The sequence below is a fragment of the Rhizophagus irregularis genome, chromosome 30 (assembly GCF_026210795.1).
Source record: "Rhizophagus irregularis chromosome 30, complete sequence".
Lineage (NCBI taxonomy): Eukaryota > Fungi > Glomeromycota > Glomeromycetes > Glomerales > Glomeraceae > Rhizophagus > Rhizophagus irregularis.
The window spans coordinates 2536255-2554556 of NC_089458.1; the positions used below are offsets into that span (position 1 = coordinate 2536255).

General features: G+C 28.2%; 3 protein-coding genes across 3 annotated transcripts; 1 reads left to right on the forward strand and 2 right to left on the reverse strand.

The window, feature by feature from the left end:
• Positions 1–1474: 1474 nt before the first annotated feature.
• Positions 1475–1894, reverse strand: OCT59_021976 (uncharacterized protein; the record flags this gene model as incomplete). Its single annotated transcript, XM_066146879.1, has 1 exon — positions 1475–1894. One exon carries the CDS (start codon positions 1892–1894, stop codon positions 1475–1477), a length of 420 nt encoding a protein of 139 aa, XP_066005978.1.
• Positions 1895–4785: 2891 nt separating this feature from the next.
• OCT59_021977 (uncharacterized protein) lies at positions 4786–9033 on the reverse strand. The gene is made up of 10 exons (XM_025324423.2): positions 8944–9033; positions 8573–8869; positions 8193–8474; positions 7741–8087; positions 6745–7670; positions 6190–6674; positions 6010–6125; positions 5703–5895; positions 5374–5631; positions 4786–5292 (listed from the first exon to the last, which is right to left on the reverse strand). The coding sequence occupies exons 1-10, from the start codon at positions 8986–8988 to the stop codon at positions 4975–4977; spliced, it is 3267 nt and encodes a 1088-aa protein (XP_025186058.1). The 5' UTR covers positions 8989–9033; the 3' UTR covers positions 4786–4974.
• A 3340-nt stretch (positions 9034–12373) lies between these two features.
• On the forward strand, positions 12374–17762 carry OCT59_021978 (uncharacterized protein; the record flags this gene model as incomplete). The annotated part of the gene is made up of 17 exons (XM_066146880.1): positions 12374–12811; positions 12903–13391; positions 13460–13562; positions 13635–13683; positions 13781–13794; positions 13872–14077; positions 14162–14453; positions 14528–15143; positions 15219–15300; positions 15383–15492; positions 15578–15642; positions 15711–15861; positions 15957–16116; positions 16244–16570; positions 16646–16735; positions 16824–17040; positions 17119–17762. 17 exons carry the CDS (start codon positions 12374–12376, stop codon positions 17760–17762), a joined length of 4053 nt encoding a protein of 1350 aa, XP_066005979.1.
• Between the last annotated feature and the right edge of the window lie 540 nt (positions 17763–18302).

Consider the following 18302-nt stretch of genomic DNA (forward strand, 5'->3'; position numbering starts at 1 on the left):
TTTTCCCGCACTGTTGTAATGTAGATTTTAGTACCAAGATTGTCCGGGGCTTCATCTCTGGTTTCTGTACTAAATACGCCCACCAGTTCCAGATATATTCGTCAAGTCTTTCATCCCCACTACAGATTACGTTCTTTACATGCCAGAGAATCGGATTCATGATTTCTTTATTGATTTCTGACGCTGGCTTAGCCAAAAATCCTATGAAAAGATTAAAGAACTTTGTATCATGAGCTAGAGTGTTTAGCGAATATGGAAGAAAATTAATATTGCGGTAAAGGATTAGACCTTTGGTAACCGCCTGATCTATTAAATTAATTAACTTCACTCCCTCCCCACCTAGCTCAATCAAGTTAACTTCATACTTGGCAAGATCTAGTTTTGGTGCCATATCAAAATAAAGACCACCATTCGTATCCTCTATTTTGAGCACCCATAATCTTGATGTTGTTTGAATACAGGCGACTGTTGCCTGAATTGCGTCATAAATCTCATTACGAGAAAATTTCCGTCCAGATACACACATATCTATTAGATCGCCCCATACGAAACGGTCATTTGGGTTCAGAAATTCTGGGTGGCGGTCTAATTTTATAGGGTTTGGAAGCTTTTTCTCTTTATCTAAAGCTGTTTCGCTAATAGTAAGTTTTAATGAAGGATTTCTCGTCCCAGGCTGTTTATCTTGATTGGCACGGTAACAGAAAAAGCTATAAGATCTTTTATTTCGTCTGATATATGCATTATCACTGGTATGTTCCCGATCACATAATGGGCAGTGTGATGGAGAGATGCGTGATAGTGGAAACTTGTCAGGAAAATTATCGAATGGATATGAGAGATTATACCCTTCGATGCTAGCTTCTTGAAGTAATGTCTCTACTAGTTCGAATTCAGCATCAGTGGTGACATTATTTATGCTAGGACATCCCTCCATTTCTGCTTTCGGAATATCTAAAAGAGAACTTTTAACGACTTCTGATTCATCATTAGGCGGGCGAATCATGAAGTCAAAGAGAGTTCCATCTTTTGGATGAACTGGTTTTTTTACACGAACATGTTCTCCAGTCTTTTTGTCAAACTTGGAGGATCCAAGCATCCGTAAGGAGAAAGACCTTTTATTTGCGATATTATCAATAATACTATTTCCTTGTAGAGCTGTCGGAAGTTTCTTACGAACAAGCTCAGTAAAAACTGCAACCCGAGCAATATTTGGAAGTCTCATACCAAAAGTCGAGATATGGAGGGACTAAGGTTGCTTGCCGAAACCTAGGGGTTTAGGCAAGATGGCGTTTCGCCGAAAAGCGAAATTCTGCCGAAACTATATTAAAGTTATATTAAAAAACTGGCGAAACTTTGGAGAAAGGCGAAACTGCTGAAACTTATTATAAATGCCGAAACTGCTGAAACTCTGCCGAAACTATAATAAATCTATAGTAAAATTTTGACAAAACTAATCGTAGGATTTTGAAGAAGTTTAGACAAGCAACCTTAGGAGGGACATTTTTTTTGCATCACTACTGCTGGCAATTGTTAAAGTTTTATAATCCCACTTCGGGAATATTTCCAAACATGTTTTTCTAAAACCAAGAATAAGTGAATCTAGTATCTCTTTACGTGTTAGCTTAGGCTCAATAGTATCAAGTACTTCTTGTGGTAAATCGAAATCTATGATAGGCCGGAGTGGTTCATCCCCATCAATGAATTCGTGTAAGGAATGGCCTTCACGTTCGAGAGAGGCTTCTATCTCATCCTCATTATCTGCACCGAGGAAATGCCTTGGCCTAACACTATCGTCACGAATTTTATATAGGCATTGACCTATATCAGAGGCTTTAAACCCACAATAGAACGGGGCGGGCGCGTCGAGGAACTCTGAAAGCTCGGATTGGGTCATAGGTATTATATAACAAATATACAGTTCGAGAGAAAGTATATACTCCGGAGAAAAAAGTTCAAAATGAAAATTAATTCCGAAATATATAAATCGATACATAATCGAACTATTCATAGTTATCAAAAATGACATTTTATCGATGTCCATATATTCTCAGGACCGGAGAAGTTTGTAATCGGGGAGTGCTTCCATCCAAAGGGTGCCAAATACATCGGAATTCTCCCCTCATATATACCTTGCATTGAATGTGGTAAACGAACTTATTCTGGATATGGGTTTTGCGATCTACATGCTAGAAAGCACCGTAAAAAGGAACAGTACCATCGGAAAAAGCAGGCTAAGATAGCTTCAGCGGAGATATTGGTAGGTAATTTAGAGGTAAACAAAAATAATACAGTTTGTCACTAGAAAAAAGATGTCATGTCACTGAGAAAATCGAGGTAACGCCCTTGCGACGCTTTTGGAAAGACAAAATTTATAGCTATTTCAGATTTTTAGAGCTCTCGGACGGTTTCTGATGGGTGTCACCATGTCACAAGAGTCACTAAGAAAAGTCCGAGCTTCCTTAACTTTTTTTCATTTTTTTTAGCATATATGTATCACGCATATGTCATATACGTATCATACTATATCGCATATAAGCCATAGGATAGCATAGAAAAATTTCGATTTTTTTACTAGAACTTTACTTTTTCTTAGCGACTCTTAGCCGACATAGTTGACGAGATACGAAAGGAAGATAATCGAGCGTCCCCCAAACTTCGAAAAAGCATACGAAGTGTCAGCTAGAGCGTGATTAAGAGCGTCACTAACAAATTTTCATAGTGACAACAAGAAAAAATCCGTCCTATTTTGCATCCTAATATGCTCGAAAACATACTAAATACAATATGAATGCGCTTCTCTAACCCGGCCTACGATAATACATAATGCACCTCCAACCTACGGACACGAAATCGGCATACATATACTGGCGCAATAGTCATACATACTTTAGCAAACAAATGGGCCGGCCAAGCTAATACAAATTGCACGCCCAATAGAATATCCAAAATTGATATTGAAGTTAGACAAATTTTATTATTATTTTTGGCGCAATAGATTTTTGTTTAATTTTGATAACGTAATATTCCATAAATTCGGCCACAACTTTACTTTTACTAGGGACACTAGGGACACTAGGGACACTAGGGACGCTCAAAAAAATAGCATACACATTGCCTCGACCTAGATTAAACCATAATCGGACCTCAGAAGTGCCGGCCGAAATTAATCACAGATCTACTGCGCCATCTGACGTGATATTTTTTTTTACCATATTTTGGGATCTGGAAAGGCAACCAAATAGACGCAAATTCTTAATATAGAACTAGCATCCAAACCGGCTGGCCCAGTACTGGCAACCAAGAAGGATAGCATGGCACTACATACCCGCCGGTAATCAAAAGGCTTTAAAATGGAAAACAAATCACCACCTACTTAAGTAACCGATCAACCGTGAAGCCTCACCAGAATAAATTATACGAGAAAGCATTTATTAACACACAGCTCATAATAAAAAAAGGTATATTTAGATTATTTAGGCATAGTCGTATTTAGGTTATTTAATCACATGATCACAAATAATTAACGGAAAAAGGCTAAAGAAAAGCGAATTCAAAGGGAAGGAATATAGTAAGAAAAAATAACTAGGTATAGAAAATTGATGAAACAGGTTATTTAGTTAGATTATTTAATCATATTTAGGTTGTTAACTTTAGATTATTTAGATATATTTAATTTATTTAGTTATATTTAGATTATTTAGTTATATTTAGATTATTTATAGTCATACTTAGATTATTTAGTTATAGTTAGATTATTTTATTACTAAATAACCTAGTCTAAGCCGTTTATGACTAAATAATATAATTATATTATTTAGTCATAAACGGCTAATGCCATTTTTTGCAAAATTCATTATTTTAAAAAAATATATATAAAAAGCTAAAGATTACTCTAAGTAAACTTGTAGAGTATGTAAAATTACGGATAATATATAATTTAAAATATGTATAAATTTATATTTCCAAGTTTTATTTTAAAAAAAATATTTTAGTAATATTTTAAGAAATGATCAGCAAAATTATCATGTGAAGATGTGATTGAAGAATTTTTCTGGATGCTATTGGGTAGTTTACCAATTTATTTATTATAATAAATTTTAATATAGTAAAATTTATTATATAGAATTCATTATAGTAAGAGTAAATTGTATTATTAAAAATTTGTTTTATAAGATATTTATTATTTGCTATTTTAAATTTCAACAATTTGAATTTGAAATTATATTGGTTAAATTCAAATATTAGATTTTTTTAAAAACTAAAAATCCTAATAATTCCATTATACAGTCAAATCTTGATATAGCGAATCCTTGATATAGTGAATTTTCAGATAACTATGATAAATTTCCCCTTACTATAATGAATTAACCAATCAAATCTCTTAAAATCTTCACTATAGCCCTATAATGAAGTTGAGGTCTAGAACCTAGGGTTTGTTATAACAAGGGTTGACTGTATCTAAGATAATGAATGAAAAGTGAAAGGTACTTCATATATTTTAATATTCTTATTATATAAATACATATGAATTGAAGAAATTAAAGATAATGAAAATATTTATTGATACATTTTCTTTTGTATTGATATCTATAAGTTTTTTAGACTTTGTGAACTTTTTGGAATGTTAAGCAACTTTTCAATTGCTAAATTAATAATAATAGAGGATTAGACAACCTTCTTTTATATAGACTGTAAAGATAATAAGTTTTTAATAAGAAGTAGGTTGTTAGTAAATAAGATGTAATATGTGGTAAGAATAATAACTAATCCATAAATATGAAATTATGGCAATAATTAGCAATAGCTAATAAACTTTATTAAAGTTATTAAAGTTGATAAATCTATATATAACCTTACCTTCTATACTGAAATGAACTTACTATCACATGACTTTTTTTTTTATTATTACATTGATAACAATTATTACATGTTAATTATTACATGATTAAAATTTTAAAAATCATGATACTGTTATTATTCTATATTCTTAAATAAAACTCCAGGTTCACCAGGAACAGCTATTTCAGTCACCATTTTTTCACCACTTTCTGTTGCTTCATTTTCTCTAAAAATATCAACTTTATTATACCCTAAACTCTTTTGTATGAAATCTTTACTCATAACAAGTGTATCATATTCATCGAATAATAAGGTTCGATTAAATGCTATTGGACCAAGTTTATCAACACTTTTCTTAAATTCTTGTACAAATGGCATCGTCTTTTTATTCTTTAAAATGCCTTTTTGTGATAAAATTTCTCGAATTTTAACGTCATCATAAGTTTTATTTTGCTACAAATTGTTATTTAAAATATTAAATATTTTATATAATATAAAATAAAGTTGCATAACAATATATTTATTTAAACTTACCTCATCATAATTTTGTTTTATGGCATCGACAACAAAATCTTGCCATTCTGGGAATCGTGTTGCAACAAATAATTTAAGTGATTTAGGTTTAGAAGGATCAAAGTTTTCTCCTTTACCCTTCTTTTTCTTCTTTTGTGATGCTATTTCTAGATCACGTACAGATTTGATCATCTTTCTAACATATTCTCCTGCTTCAATCAATCCTTCATCAATAGGAGCAGATATTTTTGGGAAAGGTGCGTTAACAATAAGGCCTTCCTAATAATGTGATACTCAAATCAGTAAAACTATAAAAATAATGTATATCATCCAATTATGATTTTTCTCACTTTTGACAAGACATCCTTCCAAATATATTCGGACCAATGTGGAGCTATTGGTGATAACAACAAAGCTTGTATTTCAATCCATCGTAAAATCAAATCTTTAGACATTCCCTCATTAACAACGGCTTCACGATACCAGTCACGAGCTGTTTGTAACTCGTAAAATCCATACTTCAATGCATCACGATGCATTGAACTAAATTATAAAGTGGAAAATGAGTTAATTGATAGACAAATTAAATAAATGTAATAAATGTAATAAAATGTAATAAAATGTAATAAATGTTCATTTAATATCTCTTAAACTTACTCATTATATGACTTATCTGTTTGTTCAATTAATTTGTTAATCTCATTCTCGAAAACTCTGTCATGAAAATTATTTTCTGACCCTGTACGAAGGGAATCTTTGTTTTTTACTTGTTCCTATAGATTTTATTTTTGTTAGTATTAAATTTTAAATTTAATGATTTTGATGTAAATAACGTACTTCACACCATTCTTTCAAAGTAAACAATCTTAAAATGGCTGCATTTGCAGTGCTTTCTTCAAAATTTGCATCCTCGATTGCATCACCTGCATCAGCAAGTGTTACACGGGTTGCATCAGCACCATATTTTTCAACAGCGTCACAACCATTCATAAAATTGCCAGTACTTTTACTCATCTTCTCCCGATTTAATTGCAAATGACCATTTGATCTTATACCTCTTGGCCAGTATTTTTCAGGAAATATAGCGACATGATTATAAATAAAGAAGGTTAAATGATTAGGGATTAAATCTTTTCCAGATACACGAAGGTCTAAAGGATAAAAATATCTGAATTCTCGTCTTAATATATCCAGTTTTTCTTGTGGGATAGAACAAGAAGTTGGATAAGTTGCATCATTAAAAATATAATCCCATACTTCATCCGTTAATTCAGAAGCCTTAATACCAAGAGGTCCCGGTATTGAACCATCAAGTGTCCCACCTAATAGGAATTGAAAAAATTAAATTAATTTATGTATCCATCATATAAAAAGAATAATTATATTACATACCATGTAATAAATGAGCCACCGTATAATAAGCCATATAAATAGTGGAATCTGATAAACTTTCAACCAAGTATTGAGGATCCCAAGGAAGTCTAGAACCTAAACCATAACTTCTAGCACAAGCCCATTGATTCAACCAAGCAAGCGTCTGCTCGAATTGATGACGTGCTTCTAAACCATAAGTATTCAATTGACTAAGACATTTTTCCGCCAATTTTCTCCAATTTTCTTCACCATAATCCAAATACCATTGATCACATAAAGCAACAACACATTCATCACCAGAACGTGACATTACAAGACTTTCAGGTTCGTTATATATGAAACCTTGTTTTGTGGAAACCAACAAATCTCTAATTAATGGTTTGACTTCCTGAACAGGTTTTCCTGCATAATCACTCACTAACATAATGCCATTATAAAATCCTTCCTTGTAAACTATATCTTTAGCTTCAGCCAATTGTACACGATCCTTTTGAGAATTGATTTTCTTTTGAACACAAACATTTGGAGCAGATAAATCACCATAATTCGGAGTACGAATAATGGGTACAGGTTCATAATTAGCCCATGATGGATCTATTTTATAATATTCAGCTTTTTTCTTAAGATCCATAAGAGTTATATAATCATCTGGAGAATCCGAAGGAACCGATGTAACAACACCTGTTCCTTTAGTTTGTAAAACGTTCTCCATTGGTAAAATATAAACTTGTTCATATTTACTCAATGGAGCGTTGACTTTAGTTCCAATTAATACTGATCCTTTAACTTCAGCCAATTGATTGACTTTACCACGATCTTCAGAATATCCTTGAAACGCCATATTACGAGCAGCACGATAAGTACAAATAAATATATCAGTGTCATTAATTTTAAAAAGACCATAATCTATCTCAGTCCCTATGTAACAATTCGTTTGTCCATACCTAAAAAAAAAAAAATTTTTAATTTAATTAATATAAAGAGATTATTTAAAAGAATTTCATATAAACCTACATTGTCTCAGGTCTGAGAGTAGCAGCAACAAAATAAATATTTTTATCTTTAAATTCTGGGTTTTCACCAAAAAGTTCTTTAGCATTTTTACTCCACTCTAAAACTTTAAGTTTGATGCAAGTATACTCTTGTGGACCAACCCCTTCACCACTTTGTCTATCATGATCCATACAAGGTTGATTATCAAAAGGAGAATAGATAGTGTATCTTTCACCAAATTTAATCTTATTAAGAGCTTTCAATTTATTCATTTGCCATCGAATAAATGAATCATAATAAGGGTTAATGTCCGTTGTAATAAAAGAACGACGCCAATCAATCTTAGCACCAATAGACTTGCAATCTTTCTATGATGATAAAAAGTTTTTTGTTAAAATATGAAAATATGGGAATATGGAAATATGGTTAAAATTAATAAAATATTACAAAATATGATAATTAATGATACCCACTATGGCCAATTTAGGAAAATAATAAACCCAATATTTTGCATCAGCAAATTTTGGTATTTCTTCATCAGGTACTCCAGAACTTTTCATAATTTGAAATTGATATTTTTGACCAGTTGATTTTGATGCAACTTTTCCTTTTTTTTGCATGACTTTTGATGATGATCCAGATGGATCATGAGAAGAGGAATTCAAATCTAAACTTTTAACTCCTTCATCAATCTCTGGAAGTTTAAAATTTGGACCAAATTTTTCAATTTCTCTTGATAATTTATCGGCACATGCCTAATTAAAAATATATGAAATTATGAATAAATAAATATATATATATATATATAAATAAGGAAATAAGAAAATATATATTAAAAAAAAATAAACATTACCTTTATAGGCATACCAGTACAATGAAAACCTAAAGGAAATAAAGCTCTTTTGCCTTTCATTCTTTCATATCCAGTTGTAAATTCAATTTTTGTAATAGTAAACATATGACCCAAATGTAATCTTCCATTCATATAAGGATAAGCTAAAGTACCCATAAACTTTGGAAATTTTTCATGTAAAATAGAATCATCAGAAATTTCTTGTAAGGTTGGAGCGTTAACTTCAAAAACACGTTCATTTTCCCATATTTGTTGAATCTTTTGTTCAATGGACTTTAAAGCGTCTCTTTTAACAGTCTTTAAATGAGGAAAGAAGATAATATTAGAAATAAATTATTAAAAATAAATAATAATAATTATTGAATAAAAACCTTTTTTGGTTCTTCCGCAACTTTTACACCGGATGTAGTTTCCATTTTTTAATAAATAAAGAGAGAGAATTAACGTGTGATTTAAAAGAACGAGAATGAGTCATCATCATAATCGATGTATAAAAAAAAAAAGAGCACGATCACGTGAAAATTTCGATAATCAATATTGTCTTTCCCCTTGGGGTTTAAAACTTTTTAAGCTTTTTTAAGCTTAACAAGTAGTTTTAATAGCCTTTAAGCTTAACATGTAGCTTTAATAGTTTTAAGCTTAGTAAGTAGCTTAAAAACAAAAGTTCCTTACCTAAAAACTCGAGGGTGGTTCTTTTTCAATTAAGAATTAATAATTTTTCACGGTGATTTTTGACAAGGAGTAAAATGACATAAATTACTTAACCTAAAGTGGGCTTTATTAAAGTGGCTTTTATAGAAGTTAGAAAGTTGAGAGTATATAAAATAACATGATTATGAAATTTAATAATTTAATTATAATTAGAAAATAATTAGAACAATTAGAAACAATTAGATTATTACATTATGACTTTGACTTTGGGAACAAAAGAAACAAAAGAAAGGAAAATCTACAAGAGTACAAAATTATTTTATTGGAAAAAGTGATAATAGGGACAATTATTACACTAAATAATATTAAGTTCTTTTAATTATAACAGAGCAAAAAAACTCTTATCATAATACTTTTTCAAATCAAAAAAAATGAGAAGCAAAAACGTGACACATGAGCGTGACACAAAAGAGGAAGTTGAAAAGGTATGATTCGTTTAATCTTGAGAAGGAAAAGGTTATTGTTAAAAAAAATAAAACAATTATTCTTTCTTTACCAAGTAATACGTAATATTAACATTGTAAGAAATATTTGCAGATATTTAGTGCATAAAAACATTTAATTAGTTTATTTATAGTAAGGAATCAAAAGAAATCAAAAGAAATCAAACGAAATCAAACGAAATCAATGAAATCGAAGAAAAGCAAAATCGAACCGACATAATTATTTATTTATTCACGTGAAGAATTAATTTGTAAATATAAAACATTAAAGTCGCGTGAAAATTTTTTACGCGTTAACCTCAAAATAACCCAAACGATAAACAATTTTGAACAATTTTAGAAAAGGAGAAATTATTTGTTATTTACATAGTTTTACAAAGGGGAAGATATCCGATAAGTCCTAAAATATGTATATTTAACGGAACAAACATAACAGATAACATAATTATAATTTTATAATTAGAAAACTTTTTATTCTATACCAATAAAGGAAACAGTAAAATAAATAAAAGATAAAATAGGTTTAAATGATACAATCGACCAATCAAAATAATAATCATTTAATGAACGAAAAAAAAAAATTTATGAAATTTTTTTAAGAATCAAAAATTTTTAATCATAAATTATGAGAGATTTACATGTTTTATTTTAAGACTTTTTTTTAATAAATGGTAAAATAAAAAATAAATAATGAAATATTTGACATTTACTATAATGAAACTATTTTGAAACTTTTTTCTAACTTTTTTGATCCTTTTATCATGAGCTTTTTTAACTAAAAGGTATTATAAGATTACACGGGTCAATCAATCAATAATTCTGTGTAAAGAAGGAAAAAATTTAAGAAAACTTGATCGACAATTGCTGGTACGTAAAGGTCGAAAGTTAATCCGCGAAAAAAAAAGGATCTAAAAATTTACTATTATGATAAAGAAAAAAAATTTTTTTTTTTTTTTGTTAAAACATTTTTGGTTAAATAAATTTCATCTTTTTTACAAAAAAAAACGTTTTTCAATTATATTTATTTCCTTTTTCATGAAAACTGGGTAAACAAAGAATCGTGTAACAACGCGATATAGAATGTTTTTTTTATAACATTCTATATTCTAATTTCGAAAACTAGAAATTTGTATAGTTGTTGTAGTTGAAAGTGTGAAACGAAAGTCTGAAACACTTTTTTTTTTTTCAAAAAAAAAAAAAGAAAAAAGAAAAAAAAAAATCTTTTTTAATTAATTATATTCAATGTTTAAAAAAACTAATATTTATATAATTATCCATTATAAATATTATTTTTTTTCTTTTTCTTTTCTTTTCTTTTCTTTTTTTCTTTTTTATTTTTTTTTATAATTACATTCCCGAGAACTCATTATTTCACTTCTAATTACAAAAAATCTTAATTACAAGAAATAATTATTTATTATTTATTAAGTAAATAAAAAATAAGATTAAAATTTCGTTAAATCATGATTAAAATCATGATTTAATAGGATTGATAACCAAGAAAGGTTAGTAGAGAACCCTGAATTTAAATATCTAACTCTTAATGGTACAAATACATACATATAAATACATAATTTTGGCATAATGTTTAATTAAAATAATATATTAATATTCAAATAGTAAAATGTAAAATGTATAAAGTATAATATTATGTATAATATAATCTGTATAATATATAATATAATAAATATAATATCACCCAATATCACCTTAATTGAATGCAGGGATAAAAAATAAGACGTTAATTCCTCCCTCCTTCTCCTTCTATATTTTTTTATTTTTTACCATATCAGCTCATTATCACACCTATATTATACATCAATACATCAATCAAAATAAGATCTACGAACAATTATATAATGACTATAAATAAATACTGTGGGTGGTTGTCAACATGTTTGTTACATGTTAAAACATGTTAAACAACCATCAAACCTCATCAAACCAACTCCGATATCTTTGATTAGTAATATCTAAAAAAATAATTCAATTATTAGATTTGGAATTCAATTATTCAATTATTATTCATTATGTCGGTTGTCATGTCTATTATAATAATTTTTATGTACGTATTACAACATATTACAAACAATTTACTTTTTTAACTTCTTTACGTTAGTTGATTTTTTTTTTATACTTTAAATATTTTTTCTGTTTTTGACGCGTCAATAAAAGAAGCCAATCAAATTTATAATTAAAAATAAATCAGTAATATAACATTTATTTATTTTATTAGAGTAAAAAAAAAATATATATTGCAATTTTCGTTATTTATTAAACAATAATATTTATTGATTTTTTTTTTCTTATATATAAAAGGTTTCTTAAAATCCTTCCGTTTTTTTTTTAAAAAAAAAATTCCCTTTTTTTTCCTCTCTACAAAAAAAAAAAAAAAAAAAAGATCCTTCTTTTTTTTAATTAAAACTTTCCTTTAATAAAATTTATAATTTTTTTTTGATCTAACATATGTATAAATAAATATATATATATATTGAAATAATCATTCTTTATTATAATTACTTTGTATATATATCATCATTTAATAGATAAGTCTTATCTTATATATATATATATATATTTTTTTTTTTTTTTACGGAGTGAGAAAAAAAGTTTTTCACGCTCTTATTAAAAAAAAAAATTTAAAATCATGACATGGGAAGTTGTTAAAATTATCGGAAATTTATTTAATGATACTTCAAAAAATTCCCGCAATAAAAGAACATCATCATCATCATCTGCATCTACATCAACTATATCCGATTTTACATCAAGCACATCAAAAAATCGACAACAAAAATCTTCTTCTCTTATTGCCAAATCACAAAAAATTCCTTCTTCCCCTATTATTCATCCTGTTCCATTATTAAGAACTCCTAGTTCTTCAAGTATTACTACTCATACTACTCCTTCCTCAAATTTCGTCTTTGAAAATGATGATATTACTCAACAATTGGCTGAGGAAAGTGAACTTTTATATCTTCAATTACCTGAAGATGTTAAATCTATATTGGATAAATTACGTATACTTCAACGCTCCGAAAAATCTTTGACCTTTGATCAACAATTACCAAATGGTGAATGGCAGGTAGTTATCCAACTTTTTTCTCAAGTCCGCTTGATCACGTGATTTTTTCTTTTTTTTGACCCTTTTTATTTTTATTTTTATTTTTTTTTAGAGTCCTTTCGCTACTCTTGAAGCTGCAATGATGTCGATTCTTTTATTGACTCCTACATTATTACTTACAAATTCTCCTAAATCACCTTTAAAAGATGATGATTACATGTATGATTCTCCTTCGGGTGAATCTCCAGTAAATCGTTATTTTTATAAAAATCATCAAAATAATTCTTCAAGATCTTCTCATATTTCTTCCATGACTTATCATTCCGATTTTTCTTCAAAAAGTACTGATCCATCAACTTCTATTACAAAAAAATCTTCTTTATGTAAAGTTTTAAGTGCTTCCTCTTTACTCACTTATATTGTTCGTACCATCCTTTCAATGCATAATGAAACTTTAATAACTTGTCTCATAAATAGAGAATTATTAGATTATTATAATTCTTTAACTGGTCATGTTACTGAAGAAGCTGACATTGTTTTAACTCAAATACATCAAATAAGATCTTTAGTTAGGCATGAAGAGATTGCTTCTCATACTCAGGTATGCAATTTAATTTACTTTTAATCACGTGATTCGTTCGTTATTCATTCATTCATTTACATTTTCAGAATGTTTATGATAAATTGATAACCCATTCGAATCGACTTGTGGATGCAATAAATTTGTTTGTAAATTTTATTCATAAACAGCTTCCTGTTGTTTATGAAGAACGTAAGTATAAATAAACTTTATAATGATAAAATATATTTAAAAATTTTTACATATATAATATTATTGTTACAGCATTGGATTTGCAATCAACAAATACGAACGAAGATCAATCCAATAAAAAGTAAATTCCATTTTTCATTTAATTGATTTAATTTGATTAATTTAATAATCAATTGATTTTTTTAATTCCTCCTTTTTTTTTACTTTTTACCTAAAAGGAAAAAGAATGCATGTAAGTATTGTAATACATTTCAAATTAATTCTTTGTTTTCATTTTATTAATATTTCTCTCTCCTTTATATAATTTAGTTGGAAAAAATGTTATAAGAAGTCTCACGTCCTTTAAAAGAAGATCATTAAATCTCTCATTATCATCTGCCTCATCGGAAAATAATGCTTCAGAAAGTCTCATTAATAGTTATCATAATCATAATCGTTATAGTTATCACGGTAGTAGTCATAGTAGCACGACTTCACTATTGAGTTTCGAACTTGGTCCACCACGAACTAGAACTGTATGTAGTTATAACGATTAATATTCACTTTTTTTTTAAAAAAAATTTACCTAGTGATTAACTTTCTTATCACGTGACTTTCAGAAAAATGACACGAGAAGTATAAATTCTCTGGATTCCAATAAATCTTCTACTTCAATACTAGCTAACCATTCGAGATCAAAAAAGAATACTTTACCTGAACCTTCAAAACCGCGTAAACCTCATCTTGCAAGTTTATCACGTGAAAACCGTAAGGGAGATTATGACATACATGATGGTCATCTTAAAGATAACATTCCTCCTCAGAATGTTCCCCCAATTTCTCCTATGAGAAGCAATTCTCGATTTAAAGAACAATTAGAAGGCCCTTCTTTAAAACCTGGTATTTTATTAGGTAAAGGTTAATATAATTATAATTTTATAAATAATGATTATCTGGTTAATATATTTTAATAATGTTCATGTTAGGTCGAAGACGACTATCAGATGTATCGGGTACTCACTCCTCACGAAATTTGATCTCTAGTAATTCAAATACGATCGCGGCAAAATCTTACACTTCCTTAATAGATTCTGGTTTTAAAAACAACAAAGATGTTGATGTTTTTTCACCTTCTCGATCTCGTCGAAGTTCAAATTCTAGTATAAAATCTTATTTGATTAAGCAAGTTCATTCATTATCTTCAAAAGGAAAATCTTCAACTCTAGATTCAACATCAAAATCTTATAATAATTATTGGCCTGTTACAGAAGATGTTACATCATATCCTGATCTATCTTATCCTCATTCACCGACTCTTCCATCAAAAAGTTCAAGTCGTTCATTTAAAGCTCCTTCATTTGGTAAAAAACATAAATTACAAAAAACTAATAGTGAAACTGAATTGAGAACTTTAAAAAAAATGTGGTCGGATTTCGGTTATGAAAAGGGTAATCCTATTTTACATAATTTGACTCCACATGTTGAAGATGATGGAGAAAATCCTACTGAACATTTATCCGCAGCAAATGTTACTGCGGAAGGAAATGATAATCATAATAATCTTCGTGAACAACTTTTTCGCAAACTCGTTACAAAGAAGAGGTAAAATTTTAATACATGAATTTATTATTATTTTTTAAAATAATAATGATTTTTTACGAATTATTATATATATAGCTCAAATAGCTTAAACACTAAAAAGAAATCATATCCGAGTAATTTACTTAAAATTCCTCACGTATTTTTGCGTTCTAATGAGGTAACAATATATATATCATCAAAAAAAAAAACTTTTTATTTTTTTTTAATTCTGCAAGAAATTAAAATTTTTAAACCTTCAGGAAGGAACTTCGGAAGTTGTTCAAACCATTGATGAAAAATCCTTTTCGAATTCGTTGAAAGGACTTGAACTTTACAAGGATGGAATTATTACTGAAATGATTGACGGAAGGTATTTAGAAATTTAAATTATTATTTTTTTAAAAAAAAAAATTATTGAATATTGATTGACGCATAATTGTCACCTTTTTTTTTAGTCCACAAATTCTTGCTGGAACGTTGGAAAAATTGTTGTCTAGATTAATCGACGAAGAAGAAAAAGGTATCGTATATAATTCGGTGTATTATTTAATGTGATTATGAAATATTAATAATTTATTTATTATATAGATACCGAATTTATCGATTGTTTCTTGTTAAACCATATTCTCTTTATATCATCAGAATTTTTATTACAAGAAATGATTAACAGATACCGAATTTTTAATTCGCGAAATGATGATGATAAATTAGACATCCAACAGCGAACGTTTCTTAAAAAGTAAGTGATTTTGATATATACAATTTTCTGCTTTATTATACCAGATAATTTGTCACGTGATATCATTTAATTCATCGAACGATATTTGTTTTTAGTATAATATCGGTACTTTATCGATGGGTAACCATTCAACCACAAGATTTTCAAATTGATATGACTTTACGTGATAGTATGAGTACATTTTTGACAGATGAAGTTACGGAAGAAGAATTTCAATCAGAAGTTAGTAAAATAAAAACAATATTAGAGATTCAGGTTAGTTTTTTTTTTAGATTTCTTTTGAATTTTGAATCTCACAATAAATTTCCTTTGAATTTTAAATCTCACAATAAATTCCTTTTGAATTTTAAATATCACAATAAATCTAAAATTATTGTTATAGTCTCTAATTTCGATTGATAAAATTAAGAATCAAAGGAAAAGTCAATCGACCACAACAACTTTCACAAACACTGATAATATACCACGACCAATAATATCAGATTCTTCACCATTATTAGAATTCGAGTCAAAAAATATAGCAAAATATTTAACATTAATAGATTTTGCTGTATTAAAATCCATGACATTTTTCGATATTACAATATGGTGGAAAAAGAGAAAAGCGTTGGAAAACAGTGGGAGTTCTAATAATGCTCTCGGCAGAGAGAATCAATCGATCAATCTTATCGAAAGTCATTTAGATTCTTTTATAAGAAGATCCAACATGGTAATTAAATAAATTACCAGAAATTTTTATCATTACCATGTTTAATACTAAGTTTTGAAATATTTCCAATTACAGATAAGTCATTGGATCGCGCATGAGATTTGCAGTTTAAAAACTGTTAAGGCGCGTCGAACTTTACTTCACAAATTCATTGAAACAGCGAGAGTACGTATTAACAAAGATTTTCATACTAACAATGGTTTTCAATAAGATCATAACGTGACTTATAAGGAACAATTCTCTTTTTAATTAGTACTGTCGCGAATATAATAATTTTCATATTGCTTCATGCATTGCGTTGGCTTTGAACTCACGTCCAGTACAACGTTTAGTTAAAACATGGGAATCACTTTCACATCAAGATATAATGACTTCTCAAAGTATTGAAGAATTAATTGATCCTTCAAGAAATATGAGAAAGTATAGAAAATCATTGGCAAATGCTAAACCTCCTGTTATACCATTTTTTGGTAATCCTTTATTTAATTTTCTTGTTTAACAATCTTTCGTATATATTAATTACTAACTTTTTTATCCTATAATGATAGCAATATTTCTTAAAGATTTAACGTTTATAATTGAAGGAAATCCAACTTATATACGTAATAAACATTATATATCCTCAGCACCTTCAACACCAACGATTTCAACATATCCTGATTCAAGAGAATCTTCTATACCTAGTACACCCACAACACCATCATTTCCACCTTCCTTACACAATTCCCTTAATTCATATAATTCACTCCCATTATCAACAATGCAAGAACCGTTAATTAATTTTGAAAAATTTAGATTTTTAACAAAAAACATTCGTAATATTAATCGTTATACTTCAGAATCATATTCTTTTATCAATCAATTATCAAGACCTCCAAAAATTTTAACATCAAATTTTTCATTATTATCTGATCAACCCGATTTAATCAATACATATAATTCATTAATAAACAATAATTTAAGTGGCAACGGATGTAACAATAGTATTAATAATATATTTAATAATGGAGGTGGTGGAAGTAAACCTGCACCACTAGATCACATTGGTGAAGTAATAGAAAGAAGAATGTTTGCAGCTGCTGGATCTATTTTTGGTGATAACGTTACTATTTCTATGTTAAATGGTAATGAATTAGAAGCTGAGTTAATGACTTTAAGCTTAGAGGCTGAACCTGCAGTTAATGTTATATAAGGAAATTTTTTTTCCAAACATTCTTCTTTTAAAATACTTCATCATATTTTTTTTTTTTTTTGCTCTCGTTTCCTTATTATTTTTTTTCTTAGTTTATTATTTGTACATTTGTAAAATACACAAATTTTGTATTTCTTTCATATATAACTTTTTTTTTTGTTTTTGTTATGAATAGTTTGAAACATAATTCATCCCTTTATTCATTTTTAATTATTTTTATCAATTTTAAATAATTCACTTTCTTTTAATTTTACCTTTTTTTTTTTTATAAGAAAAAAAAATTATAATATAACCAAAAAATTTTGATGTAAAAAAAAAAAAATGATTACAATATTATATTATATACAAGATGAACAATTAGATAATAAAAAAAATTATTGTGATCTAAATTGTGAGAGTTTATAGAGTTTTTGATGTTTTGGATTTTTGACTTTAAAATAAAATTTCCCGTCAGTATTAAGTAAAGATTTTAATATGAACAAACAAGACAGACAGATCAGGAATTAATTGAATGATATAACGGTGCTAGTCTAAAGAAAG

Bases quoted from the DNA above. Each gene is read 5' to 3' on its own strand.
- OCT59_021977 (XM_025324423.2), bottom strand. From the start codon at position 8,988: ATGGAAACTACATCCGGTGTAAAAGTTGCGGAAGAACCAAAAAAG. The intron at 8,870-8,943 runs GTTTTTATTCAA...CCTCATTTAAAG, and splicing joins TTGCGGAAGAACCAAAAAAG to ACTGTTAAAAGAGACGCTTT. The intron at 8,088-8,192 runs GTGGGTATCATT...TTATCATCATAG, and splicing joins ATTTTCCTAAATTGGCCATA to AAAGATTGCAAGTCTATTGG.